Source organism: Bos mutus, chromosome 3 (genome assembly GCF_027580195.1).
Source record: "Bos mutus isolate GX-2022 chromosome 3, NWIPB_WYAK_1.1, whole genome shotgun sequence".
Lineage (NCBI taxonomy): Eukaryota > Metazoa > Chordata > Mammalia > Artiodactyla > Bovidae > Bos > Bos mutus.
Genome location: NC_091619.1, coordinates 48810362 through 48832215, shown reverse-complemented (window position 1 = coordinate 48832215; position 21854 = coordinate 48810362). Strand labels below are relative to the sequence as shown.

Sequence of the window (21854 nt, the reverse complement as noted above, 5' to 3'; positions counted from 1 at the left end):
TCATAAAATCTTTGAATCTCTGAACTCAAAGCTTGTCTTGTTTAGTCCCTTCACTTAATCTCTTAAGAGAACACAGAAGATAAGAGATTTAAATTTGACCAATATCATTTGAGCTATACCAAGGGTATAGTTTAGGCTTATTTCAATTTATTATATTACTTAACAATAGGCCTACAATTGATAACCAAGAGAACCTTTATACTGGTTCTGCCATCAGTTAAAGCATATGTAAAGGTGTCTTTTATGTAATAGGTACTTATTAAATATTTCTTGCACTGAGTGAATGAATGAATGAACTTTCTTCTTTTTAATGATAAAAATGTTGACAAGATCTGACTTAAAAATCCTCTTGGTAAGTAAGAATTTGCCTTGTTGGCTTCATAAATCAAAATTTCCTCTGATTCTTTTAAGCTTAATAGTACATAGTTAAGGAAGAAAAGCTCTTCAAATGTCAGCCCCAAGAAGGTGATTGAATTTAATGAAGGCGAGTGATAATCCATTTCATATAGCATTTGTTGTTTTGATTTGGCTGATTTTTGTGTCAGCAAGGGTAGACAATTGTGGCCTTTTTTGTTCTGTAGATTATCTGACTCCAGAAAAAGAACTCGTACAGGAAGATCTTGGCCTGCTGCAATACCACATTTACGGAGGAGAAGGGGTCGTCTTCCAAGAAGAGCACTCCAGACTCAGAACTCAGAAATTGTAAAAGATGATGAAGGCAAAGAAGATTACCAATTTGATGAACTCAACACAGAGATTTTGAATAACTTAGCAGATCAGGAGTTACAACTCAATCATCTAAAAAACTCCATTACCAGTTATTTTGGTGCTGCAGGTAGAATAGCATGTGGTGAAAAATACCGAGTATTGGCTCGTCGGGTGACACTTGATGGAAAGGTGCAGTATCTTGTGGAATGGGAAGGAGCAACTGCGTCCTGACTGTAGGACTGAACATTATGTTCACTGCACTCTCATTTTCTGTAGGTACAATTCAAAACCCTAAAGGAGTCTGGCTTTTACTATCTTTAAAAAAAAAGGTTAAAAAAATCACATAAGATGATACTAGCCTTAACATGTACTTGTCAATGTTATGGATATTGTCATAAAAAGATATCTTTTAAAAATCAGAGACTTAATTTTTTAAATCTTAAGATTTGTAGAATGTTTCTAGGATAGGATATTAAAAATGATTCAAACCCATGCATGGTGTTAGATAATTTTTCTAATTATTCCATTGAGTCAGTTTTTGTGGTTAGTGGTTCTCAGAGCAAACTGATCATGTAGATAGATAGCACAAGTATTTGGAGAAACATTGTCTGTTTTGTTACCAAAATGTTGGAAAAAATTTATTTCAATACCTTTTAGAAGTGCAGTGTATATAATGCCTACTAAAAGACTGTAAAATACTGAAATTTTCTTTCAAACAAAGTGTAAAAAATATATTGAGCCTGTAAATTGCTCTGTGACTAGACTTCATTGTCGTCTTAATATATTCTTTGCATGTGCATATATATACACACGTGTATATATATGTGTGTGATTGATTATGTGACCTATGCAATACAAATTATGGGAATGGGCAGCTTTGGAGTATATATCCCATAATTCTTTTTTCAGGAATAGTTGCAGTATTTACACAGCAGCATTTCTTCTCAGGCTTTTATTGGGTGCTGTTGCTTGCTATGTATGAAGAGAAATGTGTCAAACAAGTTTAGTGTGTTCTGAAGAAGGGTGTGAACAACAGTGTTCATGGGCTTTTTCGAATGCTTTTCATTATCAGTCCTTGTAACTCAGCTGTTCAGTACCTAAAACAAATTCAAATAGTATGAACATTATCTCCTACTAGAAGTAACGTTTTCAAATTTTCATGGCACATTATGATTGTAAATGTCTCTCAGTTTTAACAGTAAGTCTATAGGAATCCCGTGAAGATTCCTGAAATGTCTGTAGTAACTGTTAGTCATGTTGAATAAGTGTAGTATGAACAAAGTATTTTATTGCACAGGGTTAACAAACAGTGTTGCCTGCGAGGCAGCTGCTGTTTTATTACAACATTACCTCTTGTTTTTATGAAATGTACCAAGATTTAAATTGATAACTTTATTTTACATGTGTTTAAAAAAAAAAAAAAAAACAGTTTCTTTTATCACCAGTGTTAGAGTTGTCTTCTGTTTCTTTTTGTTTTGTTTATTTGTTTTCTTTTTTAGCCAAAGAGTAAACAGAAGAATATTCTTATTTTGGTGGCTGTTCATTTTACTCTTAAAAGTGATTGGTGGATTTTAGCCTAAAAATTGGAGAGTTTGCCACCAAAATGAAAAATATGTAAAGTGTAGTGATTACAGAGCGGTTAAAAATGTGGGTTAGTGCTTATTTATTCCATTGATTGATTATTTGACTGTTTATAAGAAAGTTGCTTTATTTCTTTAAACATCTTCAAAAGATGACCTTTTCTTGTCACATTATAGCCAAAAGAAGCAGAGAACTTCGTAGTCCTGCATTTGGTTCCTGGTTGGCCAGGTATAAATGAGCTTTACAAAAGTGCAAATTAAGAACTGTCACTTCTGTTTACCTCCACCAAAACTTGATTTTCCCCTAGCTATTAATTTAAAGTTGCCTTTCCTGCAGCTGCAATATTTTGAATACACACAAGAGTTTGTGTTGATTTTGAATGTTTGTTTATATCTAGGGGTAATGGAAAATGTAAATCCGGTGTAACCTTATTCACTCCACCTGTATCATATTATTTCATTTTCCCCAAAGTCCTTTAATTCTAACTGAACACCAGCAGTATTTTTAGTAATTCTTTCTTTAGCATACTTGGAAGATGATTTATTAAGCTGAACTGTCTTTAGACGTAATTATTGTGAATGTCTGTTTTATTTTATCATGGTGGTTCACATGGCTCTGATGTTCAGTTTGTATTTTTGGAATTGCTTTACTTAGAATTAAAACAGACGAACATTAAATGTGTGTATTTTTTAAAGAGCTAATGAGTTTTGCTTCTGTATTTTGCTGAAAATACACACTAGTGCAGTAGATGGCTGCTTTCATCTAGCCAGGGAGCTAAAGAGTTTCTAGTTCTGTTGTAAATACGTTCACTTGAGTTAATCTTTATAAAACTTTACTTTCATTTTCCTCTTGTCCTCCCAATAAATACTAATAATTATTACATGCTCATATGATCCTCTGAAGAAATAAATTATGTTTAGCCAGCTTGTACACTTTATACTTGAAAGACAAGGTATCTATCTCCCTGTCCCCAAACTTCAAAAAAATTCAGCCTTTCAGCTGTTTTCTTCTTACCTATATAGAAGGTGTTAGGGTTTACATAAAAGGATTTCTTTTTTTCTTTTTCCTGAAAAGCTTTGCCCCAGGCTACAGAAAGAAAAGATGTATAAATAGTGTACCTTATTCATTTTTACTCAAATATATTTTATAAATACCCTAATAGTCATGGATAAATATGGATTCTAAGGCCTTTAGGTGATCAAACAGAATAAAAGCTATCAGAGTTATTCTGTCAGTTCTAATGTAGGAGTGATGAAGTCAGATCTTATCTTGTTGGATTTATTTTGTTACTGAATGTTTAATAGAAGTGAATGTTCACTGATATGTGAGTTTGAGGGTATTTCTTCTTGTTTTATTTGCTATTGTGTTTTTTTTAGTTTCTATTGTGTATATTAAGATTTCTGTTAGTGTTAGGGTAGAAATAATTTTTGGGCTATTTGATTGGAAGTTTTTATTAGGTACTATTAAGTTTTGGTTGGAACCTGATCTTATTTGTATAGTTATAGCAAACTTGTACTCTGGTTCTAGGGTTGTTTGAATGAGAATATAATGGCAAAGGAAGATGTCTGTGTTACGTTGGACTACCTCTATGAATATACTTCCAGAAGTCTCTTTCAGTTTCTTCTTTGGCAGTTGACTAGTCATGTTCTTTCCTCAGGGAAATAAAAACTTGATAGTTAAATGTGAAGTGAGAATTTTATCATGGAATTTGTTTATAATTAGTAGCAGTTAAGAAACTTGATACCTGTCTGATATAGATTTGGAGATGAAAGAAACTGTGAAAGCAAACTGGCGCTCTAAATAACAAATAGATGGGAGCAAGTAACTTTTAAGTCATAATATCAAAATATCTTGGAGCAGTAAATAGATCAAAATGTAATACTGTATTTATATTTAAAGTTAGAAGAAGGTGGCAAATTAAGCAGTTCATTCTTTTTTTCTCCCCTTGCCTCACTTTTACTCAATAAAATCTCTTTCTGCCTTTTTTCCTTCTTTTGTCCTGTGGCATGTTGGATCTTAGTTCCGTGATTAGTGATCAAATGGGTACCCCCTACATTGGGAGAGCAGAGTATTAACCATTGGGCCACGAGCAATGTCCCACTCTGCTTTTTACCTATGTAGTTTCTCTTTGTTGGAGATGATGCTTGGATGCTTAGTAATAACTCCTCACTTTTGCAGTATCTTCAGGGAATGTGATTTCTCGTTCAAGAAAATTTTCCACTAGATTTAAGCAAGCCAACAAATGAATAAAACCTTCATAGATGATAAAATGTACTTATTGCATAAAGCAAAACTATGTCCTGTTTAAAATCATTAATTTCTATTCTTTATATTTAATGAAAGGTATTCAGTCCTTTTTTCCCTTCTACCTTACGACCTGCTTTCCCAGTTAGGGGGGAATATTTGTGCCCTAAATGGGCACAACTTGGTTTAGGGGTAGGGTTGGAGGAGCCAAAAAAATCTTAATGATTTTTAGCCCTCCAGAACTCAACTCTATCTGACAGAAATCTTTATTCCTTATTGTTTACTTTTGTTGAGTTTTCTTGAATATTACAAGAGCAGCACTGACATCGAAGTCATGGAACATATACAAGATAATTTTAAGGTCAATGCTGGCAAATGTATAGCTATATTCCAGAGAACTTTGTTTAGTCTTGAACTCACTTAGTGAGAGGAGGGTCTGCATATGCCTGTTGGCTTCCACTGACTCCCTTGTGAGTTTTATTTATGTTTGATCCTAAGTACTTGTGTGTGACTTGGGCTTGGAGAACCAAATAAAAGTAAAGCTCAAGTTTATTTAACCCATCATTAACTATGTTAGGTGCAGAAAAGAAAAAATATTGAATGTTGAATGAATGTCAAATGAATGAATGGAATATCTAGCAGCTAGTTCAAAGTAATTTGTTCATATTAAGCAAAAATTCAAAATAAGCTCACCAAAAACAGGTTTTTTTAAGAAATTAAGTTTTTCTAATGTTTTACTTTTTCTGAGAAATACCACCTTTGAATAATTTTAAAATATTTATATTGCTATTGTTATGTGTTTATAAAAATGGCACATGTAAATTTAGAATCAATTTTTAGAAGTAAGTAACATTGAAAGTTACTCATAATGAAACTATAATAGGAGCATCCAGTATTAATAGTATTATTGTACATACTTGGTGAGGGGATTAGAATTTTCTATACAGAACTACTGGAATGTAAGGAAAATTTTCCTGTATAGAATTTGAGACAAAAAAGATTTTGTGAGAATTTGGACCCCTTTTTGAAAACATGTGAAGCTTGCTTAGATATATCTGAAGTTAAACTTCCTTGAAGAGACCAATGAAAGTTTAAGCAGATGAAGCTTTTCAGAGAGAGTTTTGACAGGGAACGGCTATTGATTCATGAAAGATTGAGGCACACTTTTGGTTCTAGCTGTGTTTCCCTATATTGCCAAATCTCTTCTAGAACCCAAAAGCATATCTGTAAGTTCCATTGATATTTTTTTCCCCTGCCTTTGGTATTATAATTTTGTGTAACCACATACAGACTTTCTGTGTTTTTCTTACCTCTAGATATAAGTTATCCAATGAAGAATTATGTCATAATTGATACCTCTTTATAAACCATAGTTACTATTAAAGACCATAAATGTTTAAAAATGCCACTTCATTGAAGATTTTTCTAGTTATTAAGTGCTTCATGTTTCTAACAACACCATTCTTAGCATGCTAACTTTTTCCTAATTACTGAGAAATTGTGAACATTCATTTATTTTATGTTGCTGTAATATGGTGATACTTTCAGAGATCTGGATGTGGGTAGGGGACTCTAGTCCTTAATCACTTAGGCTGTGTGATGCTCTTACATTTGTCTACTTTTCACATATCTTTTGTGTTAGTCCCAAGTTAATAATACATATTTATTCACAGTGTATTGAACAGCTTTCTCCCTATTTGTTCTCTCTAGCTTCTAAACGTTACTAATTTACAGTAGACTGGGAAGAACTTTAGTGAGGTTTTCCGGAACAAATAGATAACCACTTCAGTAAAAATTTAAACCTTTTTCTACCCACAGTTCTGATTTGTTTTTAGAGATTTTTTTTGATGTAGACCATTTTTTAAAATGTCTATTCAATTTGTTACAACTGCTTCTGTTTTATGTTTTGTTTTTTGGCAGCCTGGGATCTTAGATCCCCAACCAGGGATTGAATCCACACTCTGCATTGGAAGGCAAAGCCTTAACCACTGGACCACCCAGGAGTCTCTAGATTCCTGAGTAATGAATCAAGACTGATTTCCTTTGAGAAAGAGTAAATGCTTTTTTATACTGTTCATTACTCAAAACAAGACTTTTTTTGTTTTGTTTTTTCCTATTTGACATTTTATTGATCTAAATGTTTATGATCATAAATTACATTAGATTTTCTGTTATCAAACACATAAGATAGGTTTTCAACTGTCATTGAATAATTGAATGTAGAAAATAAATATCTTTCATTTGCAGGTACTTAAGAGTTGGAAAAATTCTTCAACATTCTATATTCCATCTTGTATTATAGAAGGCTTTGTCTCTTCATCTAGGAATTTAAAGCCTTGATTGAGAAAACTAATTGGTTGGCAGAATAGTTTTACAATAAAAGCCATAGAATCCTATGTAGCTGAGGCAGTGCCAGCAATTACCATAAAGACTGAATTTCAAATTCTCTACTATTTTCTAGCTTTTCACTGCAGAAAATGCGTTTTTTGGAAGAAATTTAGACATTGGTTATACAGATTGGATCCATTTCTCTGATGCAAAAATGTAATTGCTTACTTATACATTACAGTCTTGCATTTTGCATGTGTCTCTTGAAGGTGCAAAGCAGTTTCAGAATAAAGAGGAAATGCCAAAGAAATGATGAAAATAACTTTGATCTATGATGAGAAGAGAGACATTTTATTATGTCTTTTTCTGTTTAAGATTAAGGAAGTATCATTGTTCTTGACATGAAGTCTTCCCCTGTCACCTTAGTCCTATTCCATTTCCTTGTTTTTGTTATCTGACTTCACAGCAGTCCCTTGATTTGAGAGGCTGTATCTCTTTCTTAAGTCCTCAGTAAGTCCGTCGAATAAAACAATTCTCAGCCTTTAGGTTGTGCACTCTTTTTCAGTCAGCATCCTTGAGTAATAAACAAGTTTTGTTTTTTTAATTTTTTATGCTTCCGATTTTATACATGAGTGGTTGATATTTTTTGAAATCTTGACTTCTGGATAAGTGAGATAAGACTATAATATAAGCCAAAGTAGGTGATTCTTCTGTGGCTCTCTAATCAATCCTAAGATAGTAAAAACTGCATAGCAAAAAAAAAAAAAGTCAGTGGGCTTGTTAGAGATATAGTCTTGGATTCTGGAAGAGATTTGGTGATAAAGGGTGGCAGGATTCAAAACTTTTCCTCCATAAAACTAGATGAAGTCAATAGACTTTGCCTTCCCAAAAAGATGTTAAGAGTTGGCTAATGCTGTCTGTGCATTATGAAAAAGTGAAAGTGTTAGTTACTCAGTCATATCTGACTATGACTCTGCCCCATGTACTGTATGTAGCCTGCCAGCCTCCTCTGTCCCTGGAATTCTCCAGGCAAGAATACTGGAGTGAGTTGCCATTCCCTTTTCCAGGAGATCCTCCTGACCCAGGGATTGAGTCCCCTGGTCTCCCATATTGCAGGCAGATTCTTTACCATATGAGTCACCAGGGAAGCCCAGTGCATTATGGGAAAGAGAAGTAAGGTTTTGTCCAGTTTGCACTTGTCATATAATAACAAAGTTATTTTAGAGAATAGCAAATTGACATGGTGTTCATGCATATATTCAATAATCATAAAAGTAGTCTAAAGGCATAGATAGGAGGTAGTATTTCAGTCAGAGCAATAATTCCATATTCTCTTGAGTTTACAGGTTATTAAATGAATATAAGAATTGAATAGTACTTTTTAGTACTTTAAGTGCTAAAATTATGTGATTGCAATTGAACTTTAAAATGCCAAGCTTCAGAAGATCATAATTTCTAATGAAATAGTTTTACCAAATTCATGTAATTGTATATCAGTTAAATTTGGTTTATTATATTGGCTAAATAAGTCAGGAAAATGTGTAAAATAAATTACCTATGCTCTTTATTGTCTTTATGTGGAAGGTATAATTTAATATGTCTTAGTAGGGTTAAACTCTTGAGTTTTTGAAAAAATTTTAAATAAGTTTTTAAAACTTGAAAATATTTTAAAAATAGGTTTTTACTTAAAAAGTAGTACTTAAAGACTGATGTATTAAAATGTAATATGCATTTATTTGGGGCTCCTTTCTAGAGAGACTGTGTCTGTTGTTAAGCTTTGCTATAATAAAATTTTATCTAATTGAAAATGCCACTGCCATAGGGAAGTCAGGAGATATCTGGAGTAACAGGCAGGTTTGGCCTTGGAGTACAGAATGCATCAGGGCAGAGGCTTAACAGAGTTTTGCCAAGAGAATGTGCTGGTCATAGCAAACATCCTCTTGCAACAACACAAGAGGTGACTCTACACATTGACATCACCAGATGGTCAGTACCAAAGTCAGATTGATTATCTTCTTTGCAGCCAAAGATGGAGAAGCTCTCTACAGTCAGCAGAAACAAGACTGGGAGCTGACTGTGGCTCAGGACATGAACTCCTTATTGCAAAATTTAGACTTAAATTGAAGAACATAGGGAAAACCACTAGGCCATTCAGGTATGACCTAAATCAGATTGCTTATGATTTTACAGTGGAAGTGACAGAGAGATTCAGGGGAAATTAGATCTGATTGAGTGAAGAACTATGGAACAGAGGTTTGTAACACTGTATAGGAAGCAGTGATCAAAACCATGCCCAAGAAGAAATGCAAAAAGGCAAAATGGTTGTCGGAGGAAGCCCTACAAATAGCTGAGAGAAGAGAAGCAAAATGCAAAGGAGAAAAGGAAAGATAAACCCATCTGAATGCAGAGTTCCAAAGTATAGCAAGGAGAGTTAAGAAAGCCTTCTTAAATGAACACTGCAAAGAAATAGAGGAACACAATAGAATGGGAAAGACTAGAGAGATTTCTTTAAGAAAATTAGAGACACCAAGGGAACATTTAATGGAAAGATGAGCGCAATGAAGGACAGAAGCAGTATCGACCTAACAGAAGCAGAAGATATTAAGAGGCGGCAAGAATACCCAGAACTGTACAAAAAAGGTCTTAATGACCTGGATAACCACAATGGTGTGATCACTTACCTAGAGCCAGATATCCTGGAGTGTGAAGTCAAGTGAGCTTTAGGAAGCATTACTATGAACAAAGCTAGTGGATGTGGTGGAATTCCTCCTGAGCCATTTCAAATCCTAAAAGATGATGCTGTGAAAGTGCTGCACTCAGTATGCCAGCAAATTCTGAAACTCAGCAGTGGCCACAGGACTAGAAAAGGTCAGTTTTCATTCCAGTCCCAAAGAAAGGGAATGCCAAAGAATGTTCAGACTACTGCACAATTGCACTTTTAAATGCCAGCAAGGGAATGCTCAAAATCCTTCAAGCTAGGCTTCAACAGTACATGAACTGAGAACTTGCCAGATGTACAAGCTGGATTTAGAAAAGGCAGAGGAAACCGAGATAAAATTGCCAACATCAGTTGGATTATAGAAAAAGCAAGGGAATTCCTGAAAAACATCTACTTCTGTTTCATTGACTACGCTAAAGCCTTTGTGTGAATCATAACAAACTGTGGAAAATTCTTAAAGAGATGGGAGTACCAGACCACCTTACCTGTCTCCTGAGAAACCTGTATGCATGTCTAATAAGCAACAGTTAGAACAGGACATGGAACAACAGACTGGTTCACAATTGGGAAAGGAGTATGTCAAGGCTGTATGTTGTCACCCTGCTTATTTAACTTATAATGCAGAATGCCAGATTGGATGAAGTACAAGCTGGAATCAAGATTGCCAGGAGAAATACCAATAAGCTCAGATATGCAGATGACACCACCCTTACGGCCGAAAGAAAAGGAACTAAAGAGCCTCTTGATGAAAGTGAAAGAGGAGAGTGGAAAAGCTGGCTTAAAACCCAACATTCCAAAAACTAAGGTCATAGCATCCAGTCCAATCACTTCATGCCAGATAGACGGAGGAAAAATGGAAACAGTGACTGACTGTATTTTCTTGGTCTCCAAAGTCACTGTGGACAGCGATGAAATTAAGACCCTTGCTCCCGGGATGAAAAGCTATGACAGACCTAAATAGAATATTAAAAAGCAGAGACACTCAGTTTGCCTACAAAGTCCGTATAGTCAAAGCCATGGTTTTCCCAGGAGTCATGTATGTTTGTACGAGTAGGACCATGAAGAAGGCTGAGTGCCAAAGAATTGATGCTTTGGAACTGTGGTGTAGGAGAAGACTCTTGAGAGTCCTTTGGACTGCAAAGGTTGCAAATTAGTCAATAATAAAGGAAGTCAACCCTGAAATTTCATTGGGAGGACTGATGCTGAAGCTGAAAATACTTTGGCCATCTGATTGAAAGAGCTTACTCACTGGAAAAGACACTGATGCTGGAAAGGATTGAGGGCAGGAGGAGAAGTGGGTGACAGAAGATGAAATGGTTGGATGGTATCACTGACTCAATGGACATGAGTTTGAGCAAACTCCAGGAGATAGTGAAGGACAGGAAAGCCTGACATGTTGCAGACCATGGGGTCACAAAGAGTTGGACACGACTGAGCAACTGACAACAACAACAGTAGGTAAACAGATTAACAGATTATGCAATTATTTATATTTTTAATTTGAGGAATTTGGTGATGTTTTAGGATCATTGAACTTATTTTAGTGTTACTTTAAGCACAGTGAGAAAAGCAAAAGTTGGATAACTTGAAGCATGATACAAGGGTTAAAGGGTACCGCTGGGTTAAATTTTCTAAATAGTAAACAAAATACTGACCTATTCCTAATATTAAGTTACATAGAAAATTTGCACCTTCACCATTCAGAAGATAAAGATTTATATTGTAGTGAAAATAACTTCATGAAACAAAACTTATATCAAGATCCTTAATTACATCTGCAAAGCCATGTTTCCAAATAAGTTCACATTCACTTCACACAGGTACTTGAAATTAGGACTTCTGTCTTCTGGCGGGACTCAATTCAAAGGTTTATTATAGGATTTTTATAGTATTATTACAGGATGTGTTTTGTACTCCCAGTTCTTGAAAATAGTTTTTCAAGCCATTGTATATTATTGTTTATTTAAATGCAGGAATTAGGTTTTTAAGAGAAAAATGAAATATTAGGAGTCCTGCTCTGAATTCTTAAATTATGGAGGGCACAGACATAAATAAAACTAAACTTGAGTTCAAATATGATAGGTAATATGGAATATTGGTACAGAGTTCGTAAGAACTTAGAACAAATCAAAGAAGCATTTAGGAAGGACTTACTGAATGGACTTCCATTTGATTTTGGCTTTAAGGATGATAGGACTTTTTAAAAATTTGTTTAAGTATATTTACAGTGTGTTAATTTCTTCTGTATTGTAAAGTGATTAAGTTATACATATTCTTTTTCATATTCTTCTCCATTATTGTTCATTACAGGATATAAAATATAGTATATAGTAGAATGTTATTTATCCATTATATAAATAAGATAGTTTGTATCTGCTAATCCCAGACTCCCAATCTATCCCATGGATGATAGGATTTTGATTGGCCAAAATATAGTAGGATAAGAAACAGCATAAATAAATTCAAGGAGATTTTTGGTAGGGGGTGTGGGAGTTCAGTGGGCATACTTTAGAGAATGGTACAGTATTGGACCAGGGTTCATGTCCCTGTTTGGGCGCAGCTTTGTTTGGGCTTCCCTGGTGGCTTAGAGGGTAAAGCCTCTGCCTGCAGTGTGGAAGTCCTGGGTTCAGTCCCTGGCTTGGGAAGATCCCATGGCAAAAGAAATCGCAAGCCACTCAGTACTCTTGCCTAGAAAATTCCATGGATGGAGGAGCCTGATAAGATACAGTCCATGAGATTGCAAAGAGTTGTACACAATTGAGCAACTTCACAGTATTGGAGAGTTCAGGGTATAAAATGTGAGAATTAAGCAACATACGGAAACAACATATGACTACAGGTATCCGAATATGTGCTATATGGCTGGAGAAATGAGGTTAGTTTGGATGTAGTATTTGTTAGGTTGTACTTTAAAGGATGAATTAAATAGAGGCTTCAGGAGAGAAAAGCTAAGTTCAAAATGAGGGAGCAGGGTCAGAATAGGCCTGGAGTTGAGAATGAACATATCAATATTTGAGTGCCTAATATTTTCCAAGATACTTATTGTTGTTGAGTTGCCCAGTCGTGTCTGCCTCTTTGCAGCCCCATGGACTGCAGCATGCCAGGCCTCTCTGTCCTTCACCATCTTCTGAAGTTTGCCCAAGTTCATGTCCATTGCATTGGTGATGCTATCCAGCCATCTCATCCTCTGACGCCCCCTTCTCCTGCCCTCAATCTTTCCCAGCATCAGGAACTTTTCTGAATCAGCTGTTCTCATCATATGGCCAAAATACTGGAGTTTCAGCTTCAGCATCAGTCCTTCCAACAAGTATTCAGGGTTGATTTCTCTTAAGATTGACTGGTTTGATCTCCTTGCTGTTTAAAGGACTCAGGAGTCTTATGCAGCACCACAGTTCGAAAGCATCAATTCTTCGATGCTCTGCCTACTTTATGATCTGGCTCATAATCATTCTTGACCATTGTGAAGACCATAGACTTGACTATACAGACCTTGTTGGCAGAGTAATGTCTCTGCTTTTCAACACACTGTCTAGGTTTGTCATTGCTTTCCTGCCAAAAAGCAAAACGTCTTCTGGTTTCATAGCTACAGTCACCATCCTCAGTGATTTTAGAGCCCAAGAAGAGGAAATTTGTTCCAAGACACTACCAGGAGAAAAATGTGAAGTAGGTACAGTTAACTCCTCCTCTTACTGGGAAGCTTAGAATGTGTATGTTCACAAGTGTCAGGAATGGCAAGAGCATTTAAGGAGAGAGAGAAAGAGTGATTACTGTTCCGGCGGCGTGGGGCGCCTGGCTCGCCTCATCCTCCCCGCGCCCCCGGCACCCTCGCGCGAGGAGGCGGCCGGGGCCCTCCCGCCGCCGCCATTCCCGTCCCGGGGCTGCGCTCAGCGCCGCCCAAAAAAAAAAAAAAAGAGTGATTACTTTTGCCTGGGGCTTGGCTGAGGAGTACATTTGGGAAAAGAGATTATTAGGAAAGACTTCGTAAAGGAAATTTAAACTGGAGCATGAATAATCGGGATCTGTAGAGAAGAACACACTAAGGCATTCTGCAGTGCAGGCAGAATAAGCAAAAGCTTTAAACGTACATAAAGAGGATAGTGGAGTTTGGTCAGTGTGTGGCATAGTTTAGGCTGGAAATTATCTGGATTCTGATGGGAGTGTGGTTCTAAAGTATATTTTACAATTTGGCACTGGGATGTAGGATGAATTAGAGGGAATTGATAAGAGGTGCAAAGCCAGGTAGGGCTAGGTAAATCTGAGGTAGGAGCAGCAGTGGGGGTTGTTAGAGAAGTTGGATTAGCTGACAGTACTTGACTTGAGCAGATCTTGGGTCTTTAAGATTTGAGAACCTGGGAGGCTAGTGATGTCATTAAATAGGAGCAGGTGTATTTGGGGAGCAGTGGGGCAGTAAGGAAGACAGGCTTGATTTAAAGAAAAGGTTGCTACTTGGAAGTAGTAGGAGAAGTGGGATAGGATGAGGTTATGGAACAAAGCTAGTTTTTGATAGCTGCTGCTTGCACCAGGCATTGACTAGAAGCTTCTGCTCTTTATTGTTAAGCATTTACTCTTCATTCTTTGAGCAATGACCTAATTTATTTGCTTCATAGGACATTCAGATTTCTTCATAGTGGTACTGTTGGCAGGTATGTACAAAATTTTCAATAAAAATGTAAGTCTTACATGTTATCACAGAATAAAAAAAATAATTAGAGCAGATTTTAGGTATTGAACAAAAGAAAGCAAGTAATACATAGTGGGAAACCATTGTGTTGTTTTCTTTAAAATCTTATTCTAAAGCAAAAGCGCTTGGAAGTATTTTCAAGAGAAGACTTTCTGGGGCTTTCCAGGTGGATACTATCTATACTGGAGATTGAAAAGTCCATGCTTTTAAATAGTGTTACACAAAAAAACAGGTGGTAATAAAATCAAACCTGAAAATATTTTTTAAAAAGAATTATTAAAAAACGGGCTTCCCTGGTGGCTCAGACGGTAATGTGAAAATGTTGATAGTTTGAGTTTTAACAAGAATGAGGTAAAGACTCTTCAGGGAAGAAAACTGTCAAAAATACCTTGACTATTAATAAGTTATTCAGAGTGATGAATAAAAATGTCAGATGGTTTTGTTGGCTAACTCTGAAAAGCAGCCTTAAAATATTTCAGGTAGTTACTGAAGGCGACCTCTTTAAAGAATTGAACTTGTGTTTTGGTATTGAGAAATATAAACTTAAGTTTAAAAAATGACAAGCATTTGCTATATAGTCTAGTAGTAGTAATAATTGGAAACTAGTTAAATAGTACATTCAGCAGGCAGTTCATTCCCTTCATAAGGAATCTGCAATATTCTGCAGTTACGGATTTTCTTAAGGGCTTTCCTGGTAGCTCAGATGGTAAAGAATCTGCTTGCAATTTAGGAGACCAGGGGATCGATCCCTGGGTCGGTAAGATCCCCTGCAGAAGGGAATGGCAACCCACTCCGGTATTCTTGTCTGGAGAATTCCATGGACAGAGTCTATGGGGTTGCAAAGAGTTGGACACGACTGAGTGACTGCCACACACACAACATGGATTTTATTGTAATAGAAATTGTATCTGGGGTTAAAAATGTTCCTTCATCCAAATCTGACTTGGAGGAAATAATGCTAATTTGTTTCTCATGTATTACTTTTCTCCTTACCTTCTTGTTGTTGTGTATTAGCTGGCAACAAAAGGGAGAATTAGTGAAGTGGTCTCAAGAAATTGAAGATGTGGTTTAGATGAAAGGGGCAATAACTGGGAAGAATGGTGGTAGTAGATGAGAAAAACAGAGGAGAAAATCCTTGTTATTTTTTTTCCCTAAGTGAAAATGCTTTACAGTTTTCTAGCTATGATATAAAAACACTTGAGTGAACAATTAAGGTAACATAAAACTTAACATAGTTCTGAAACTCCTCCAGGTTCTATAATCCAGAGCTAATGGTGTATAAGCCTTATCCTTCAAGACTTTGTATCCGTTTCTGTTTTTACTGAAAGAGGATTGTGTTTTACACTTAACAAACTTTTTACTTAATCATAGTGTGCCTTATCTTTCCACTAGCAAATACTGGTTCTAGATATTGTGCTGGGTGCAGTAGATAGAAGAGATGTTCTCTGCCTTTAGAGATTATAGTCTTGTAGAGGGTTCTTATAATTCTGATACGGTATGAAGAGTGATTTGAAGGGGAAGTGTAGAGGGTTATACCATAGAGGGATACCCAATAAAGGTTACACACATAAGAGGGATACACCATGAGTTTAAGGAATTTGGCAAAACTTCTTGGAGCAATGAATGACAAAGCTGACTTGGAAAAATTAGTAGCTGATATTTCCTGAATACTAACTACTCTTCCCTCCAGGTGAACCATCAGCTCTTTAAAGGTAGATTCTTTTTTGTTGTTGTTGTTAATTATTTTTATTTTTGGTTGCACTGGGTCTTTGGTGCTATGCATGGGCTTTCTGTAGTTGCGCTGAGTGGGGGCTATTCTTCGTTGTGGTGCTCAGGCTTATCATTGCAAAGCCTTCTGTTATTGCAGAGCACGGGCTCTAAGCCTGTGGGCTTCAGTAGTTGCCATGTACAGCTTCAGGGCTTGAGGGCTCCAGTAGTTTTGGCATGTGGGCTTAGTTGCTGCGGGGCATGTGGAGTCTTCCTGGATCAAGGATCAAACCCATGTCCCCTACATCGACAGGTGGATTCTTATCCACTGCACCACCAAGGAAGTCCTAAAGACAGATTCTTTGCTTTTCTATTCTCCAAAGTTCTAGTTATAGTAATGCTCAAATTTTTCTTATTCTAAGATACTAAACTGTCTTGGGTATACTGTGATGAGTGTAACTTGTATTAGAGGCTACGGGGCTACAAAAGTATTGTATTCTGTCTTCCCTTGGGTGTCTGAAAGGAAATATATTATCACAGGAGAGTATGGGCCATCTCCATAATGTTTTCTAGCCTTTACTGGTTCCTCATTCTAAACAAAGTGACCTTTTTCATTCTTTGCTCCTTTGCTGTTTGTCCAAGGGATAATGAAGGAGTAATTGCCAGCATTTTTATTTTTAAATTTATGTCCTTTTGGGATTTAAGAGTTTACAGTGGTTTGTGTTATAATTAATAAGTTGCTTCCTAGTTGCATATCCTGTATATGCCTTAATTCTAAGATCCTTTATAGCAAAAAAGGAGTTGTTACCTTTATAGAGGAAGGGATCAGTTATCCACTGTGTAATGCCATGATTGTCCACTGAAAAGTTAGCATTTGAAAAAGTCAAGGATAGCTTCTCTGTTGAAATGCACAGAATGATGGTTTTATAACATTGGGGAATTAGGTGTAATCTTTCCATGGCAGTATTCTAATAACCACTTCATCATGGTATAACTTCTGTTGGATGCACAAGCTGGAATTGAGATTGCTGGGAGAAAGATCAATAACCTCAGATACGCAGATGACACTACCCTTATGGCAGAAAGCGAAGAGGAACTAAAGAGCCTCTTGATGAACGTGAAAGAGGTGAGTGAAAAAGCTGGCTTAAAACTTAACGTTCAAAAAATGGAGAACATGGCATCCGGTCTCATCACTTTATGGCAGATAGATGGGGAAACAATGAAAATAGTGACAGACTTTATTTTCTTGGGCTCCAAAATCACTGCAGATGGTGACTGCAAGCCATGAAATTAAAAGACACTTAACTTCTTGGAAGAAAAGGTATGACCAATCTAGACAGCGTTTTAAAAAGCAGCAAATACTGCTTTACTTTGGCAACAAAGGTCCGTCTAGTCAAAGCTATGTTTTTTCAGCAGTCACGACTGAGCAACTTCACTTTCACTTTTCACTTTCATGCATGGGAGAAGGAAATGCCAACCCACTCCAGTATTCTTGCCTGGAGAATCCCAGGGATGGCAGAACCTGGTGGGCTGCCATCTGTGGGGTTGTACAGAGTCGGACACGACTGATGCGACTTAGCAGCAGCAGCAGCATGTCTTGATGTGAGAGTTGAACCATAAAAGAAGGCTAAGTGCTGAAGAATTGATGCTTTTGAACTGTGGTGTTGGAGAAGACTCTTGAGTCCCTTGGACAAGATCAAAACAGTCAATCCTAAAAGAAATCAGTCCTGAATATTCATTGGAAGGACTGATGCTAAAGCTGAAGCTACAGTACTTTGGCCACCTGATGTGATAGAACTGATAGAAAAGACCCTGATGCTGGGAAAGACTGAAGGCAGGAGGAGAAGGGGATGACAGGATGAGATGGTTGGATAGCATCACCGACTTGATGGACATGAGTTTGAGCAAGCTTCGACAGTTGGTGATGAATAGGGAAGCCTGGCGTGCTGCAGTTCATGGGGTCTCAGGGAGTAGGACACAACTGAGCAAAAGATCTGAATTGAACTGAACATACTGGACAGAATTTTAGAAAATGGAATTGCTCTAAAAAGGAAAAAGGTTGACTTGACTCTTCTTTCATATTTCATGTCAAAATGATCAGGCTCAATTCCTTAAGAGCCTTGAAGAATATAGTATTTCACCTGCTGATAACTAAATTCTTTAAGAACTGCTCAGTTCAGTCGCTCAGTTGTGTCCGACTCTTTGCGACCCCATGAATCACAGCACGCCAGGCCTCCCTGTCCATCACCAATTCCCAGAGTTCACTCAAACTCATGTCCATCGAGTGGGTGATGCCATCCAGCCATCTCATCCTCTGTCGTCCCCTTCTCCTCCTGCCCTCAATCCCTCCCAGCATCAGAACCTTTTCCAATGAGTCAACTTTTCACATGAGGTGGCCAAAGTATTGGAGTTTCAGCTTTAGCATCAGTCCTTCCAATGAACACCCAGGACTGATCTCCTTTAGGATGGACTGGTTGGATTTCCTTGCAGTCCAAGGGACTCTCAAGAGTCTTCTCCAACACCACAGTTCAGAAGCATCAGTTCTTCGGCACTCAGCTTTCTTCACAGTCCAACTCTCACATCCATACATGACCACTGGAAAAACCATAGCCTTAACTAGACGGACCTTTGTTGGCAAAGTAATGTCTCTGCTTTTTAATATGCTGTCTAGGTTGGTCATAACTTTGCTTCCAAGTAGTAAGTGTCTTTTAATTTCCTGGCTGCAGTCACCATCTGTAGTGATTTTGGAGCCCAAAAAAATAGTCTGACAGTTTCTACTGTTTCCCCATCTATTTGCCATGAAGTGATGGGACCAGATGCCACGATCTTCGTTTTCTGAATGTTGAGCTTTAAGCCAACTTTTCCACTCTCCTCTTTCACTTTCTGCTATAAGGGTGGTATCATCTGCATATCTGAGGTTATTGATATTTCTCCCGGCAATCTTGATTCCAGCTTGTGCTTCTTCCAGCCCAGCGTTTTCTCATGATGTACTCTGCATAGAAGTTAAATAAGCAGGGTGACAATATACAGCCTTGACGTACTCCTTTTCCTATTTGGAACCAGTCTGTTGTTTCATTCCAGTTCTAACTGTTGCTTCTTGACTGATAACTAAAATGACACTCGTGTTTTCTTTTTTATAAAATATACATATTTATTTGTCTGTGCCAGGTCTTAGTTACAGCTTGCAAACTCTTAGTTGTGTCATGTGGGATCTAGTTCCTTGACCAGGGATTGAACCTGGGCCCCCTCATTGGGAGTGTTGAAGCACTAGCTACTGGACCAGCAGGAGAGTCCTGACAATTTGATTTTTTCAGTGAGAATATTTTGGTTTTATTTAGCGTGAAGTTAAATTATTTTATTTATTCCTGGGCTCATTCAGAAATATGTATATATAGAACACAGTAATGTCTCTTGCAGTATAAAATTCACCTGCCTCATTTTTAAGTTTTTAGTTTTTAATAATTATAGATTTACAAGAAATTGCAAAAAAAAAAAAAGGAGTTCCTGTATACTTTTCATATATTCCAGTGGTGATATTAGCATAATAGTAGAATATTTAGTACAGAAAATTGACATTGGTACAATCCAGAGTTTATTCAGATTTCACCAGTTTTACAAACACTCATTTGTATGTGTGTATATAGCTCTGTGAATTTTATATTGTGTTAGATTTGTGTTAACTGTCACTATCAAGACTGAATTGTTTCACCACAAACCTGCCAGTTTTAACTATCTCTTTCCTCCATACCGTGTGTGACCCTTTATGATTTTTCCCCCCAACCATAATTCCTTTTAAGTCTACCCAAATTATTGCATGTATCAATAGTTTATTCTGTTTACTGCTGCTCAGTATTCCATAGTATGGATGTACCAACGTTAACTGTTCACTCTTTAAAAGAAAATTTGGGTTATTTCCAGTTTGGAACTATTACAAATGAAGTTGCTGTGTCTGTGTATACAGGTTTTTATTTGAGCATATGGTTTCATGTATCGGGGTGTGTCCAGGAGTATAAATGCTGGGTTGCATGGTAAGTGCATGTGTAGTTTTAAAAGAAATGGCCCAAATATTTTTGGAGTGACTCTACCATTTTATATCCCACTTAGCAGTTTAAAAGTGTGAGTTAATGTGTTTTGCATCCTTGCCCAGCATTTGGTGTTGTAACTATTTTTAAAATTTTAGCCTTTCTGGTATGGTGATACCTCATTATGTTTTTAACTGGAATTATCCTAATGGCTATTGATTTTAAAATTATTTTCATGTGCTTATTTGCCATCCATATATTTTCACTGAAATGTCCATTCATGTCATTTGCCCCTTTTCTAATTGAACTGTTTTTTTTTTTTCTAACTGTTGGACTTTGAGAATTCTTTAATATTCTAGTCTTTTGGATATGTGATTTGCTCATATTTTCCCCCTTAAGTAGCTTATTTTTTCATCCCCTTAGTAGGTCATGGAGCAAAAGTTTTACTTTTGATGAGGTCCAATTTTTCCTTTTATGGGTCATATATTAGGTGTCAGGTATGGAACCTCTTTGTCTAGCCCTAAGTCTTAAAGATTTTTCTCATATTTTTTTCCAAAAAAGCTTTCTAGTTTTAACATTTAAGTTCATGTTTTCACCTATGTTTGACCCAGTTGCTCCAGCACCTTTTGTTTAAAAGGCCGTCTTTCCCCTATTGAATTACTTTTGTACCTTTGTTAAAAATCAGTTTGACTTGTTTTGGTGTATTCTAGAATGTCTGTTCTGTTGATCCATGTGCCTATCCCTCCACCAGTACCACACTATGTTGATTTAAGTATCAAAATAGGTAGACTTAATTCTTTTTCAGAACTGTCCTTTTCTTTTGCCTTTCCGTTCCGTATAAATTTAGAATATGCTTGTCCTTGTCTACAAAAAAACCTTGCTAGATTTTTATGAGAATTGTGTTAAATTTATAGATCAGTTTTGGAAGAATTGACTTTTTTATGTTGAGCCTTCTCACCTTTGAATATGGTTATGTTTCTCCATTTATTTAGGTCTTTCTTTTACCAGGCATTTGATAACTTTTATCATACTGATCCTGTACATGTTTTGTTTCTTTAGAGTAATGATTATAAATGGTATTGTGTTTTCAATTTCTCTTCTGCTTTTTAATACCAAGCAAGAATTCAGCAAAATAGAACTCTACAATGTGTCTTTTGAAGCTCTGGCCCTTTCAGCTTTCTCCTACCACTAATATTACTTAGTGCTTTAAAAAATTGAAATAAAAACAGAATATTTAGTTTTATTAGTCCATCTTTCCATTTTATCCCAATGTAGAAATAATCCCTTTTATGTCTAATCATTATTACCACTTGGAAACTAAGATTGGGGAGTTGTTGCTTGCTTTATTTATAAGGGAATTCATTTCACTGTTGGATAAAAGATTCTCACTGTTCACTTTGCTGTTGATTCATGGACATTAAAGACCTCTAACTTTTTCCCCTGCCCTGCATTTTCTCACCTTTTCTTCTCAATGAAGGGATCTAGCATCCATAATATAGGCTCATTCTCGGATGCCATCATCTTAGGTCTGGATTCTTTATTCTGTCATTCTCCCAGATACACATTAAGTGTATGTATACCCTGTGTCCAATGACACAAACCCAGACACCTGAAAGTGATGGTAGTGCGGAACCAGAAAGGTGCCTAAGGAATTCTACTAGTCTCCGGGGGAAAAGTGGCTTGTCTAAATGGTATGAAGGAAATCACCAATAATATATCAACCTTCACTAAGCACTAGATTCTTTTATTTGCTCTTTTAACTGAGTTTTAAGATGTAACTTAAAATACTTCTGCAAAGGAGGAAATTGGAGTTGTTTTCTTTTTTAAATATTTATTTGACTATGTTGGGTCTTAGTTGCAGCAT

The 21854-nt window shown here is 36.5% G+C and overlaps 1 protein-coding gene across 3 annotated transcripts in view; it reads left to right on the top strand.

Annotated features, from left to right (window-relative positions):
• The window catches only part of MTF2 (metal response element binding transcription factor 2), a 74021-nt gene extending 70616 nt beyond the window's left edge, over nucleotides 1–3405 (top strand). For all 3 annotated transcript variants that reach the window (XM_070367670.1, XM_005894687.2, XM_005894683.2), the window contains one exon: nucleotides 582–3405. In XM_070367670.1, the coding sequence (XP_070223771.1) occupies nucleotides 582–939 (358 nt within the window). In that variant the 3' untranslated portion in view covers nucleotides 940–3405. The remainder of the gene's footprint in view (nucleotides 1–581) is intronic.
• Nucleotides 3406–21854: the final 18449 nt, after the last annotated feature.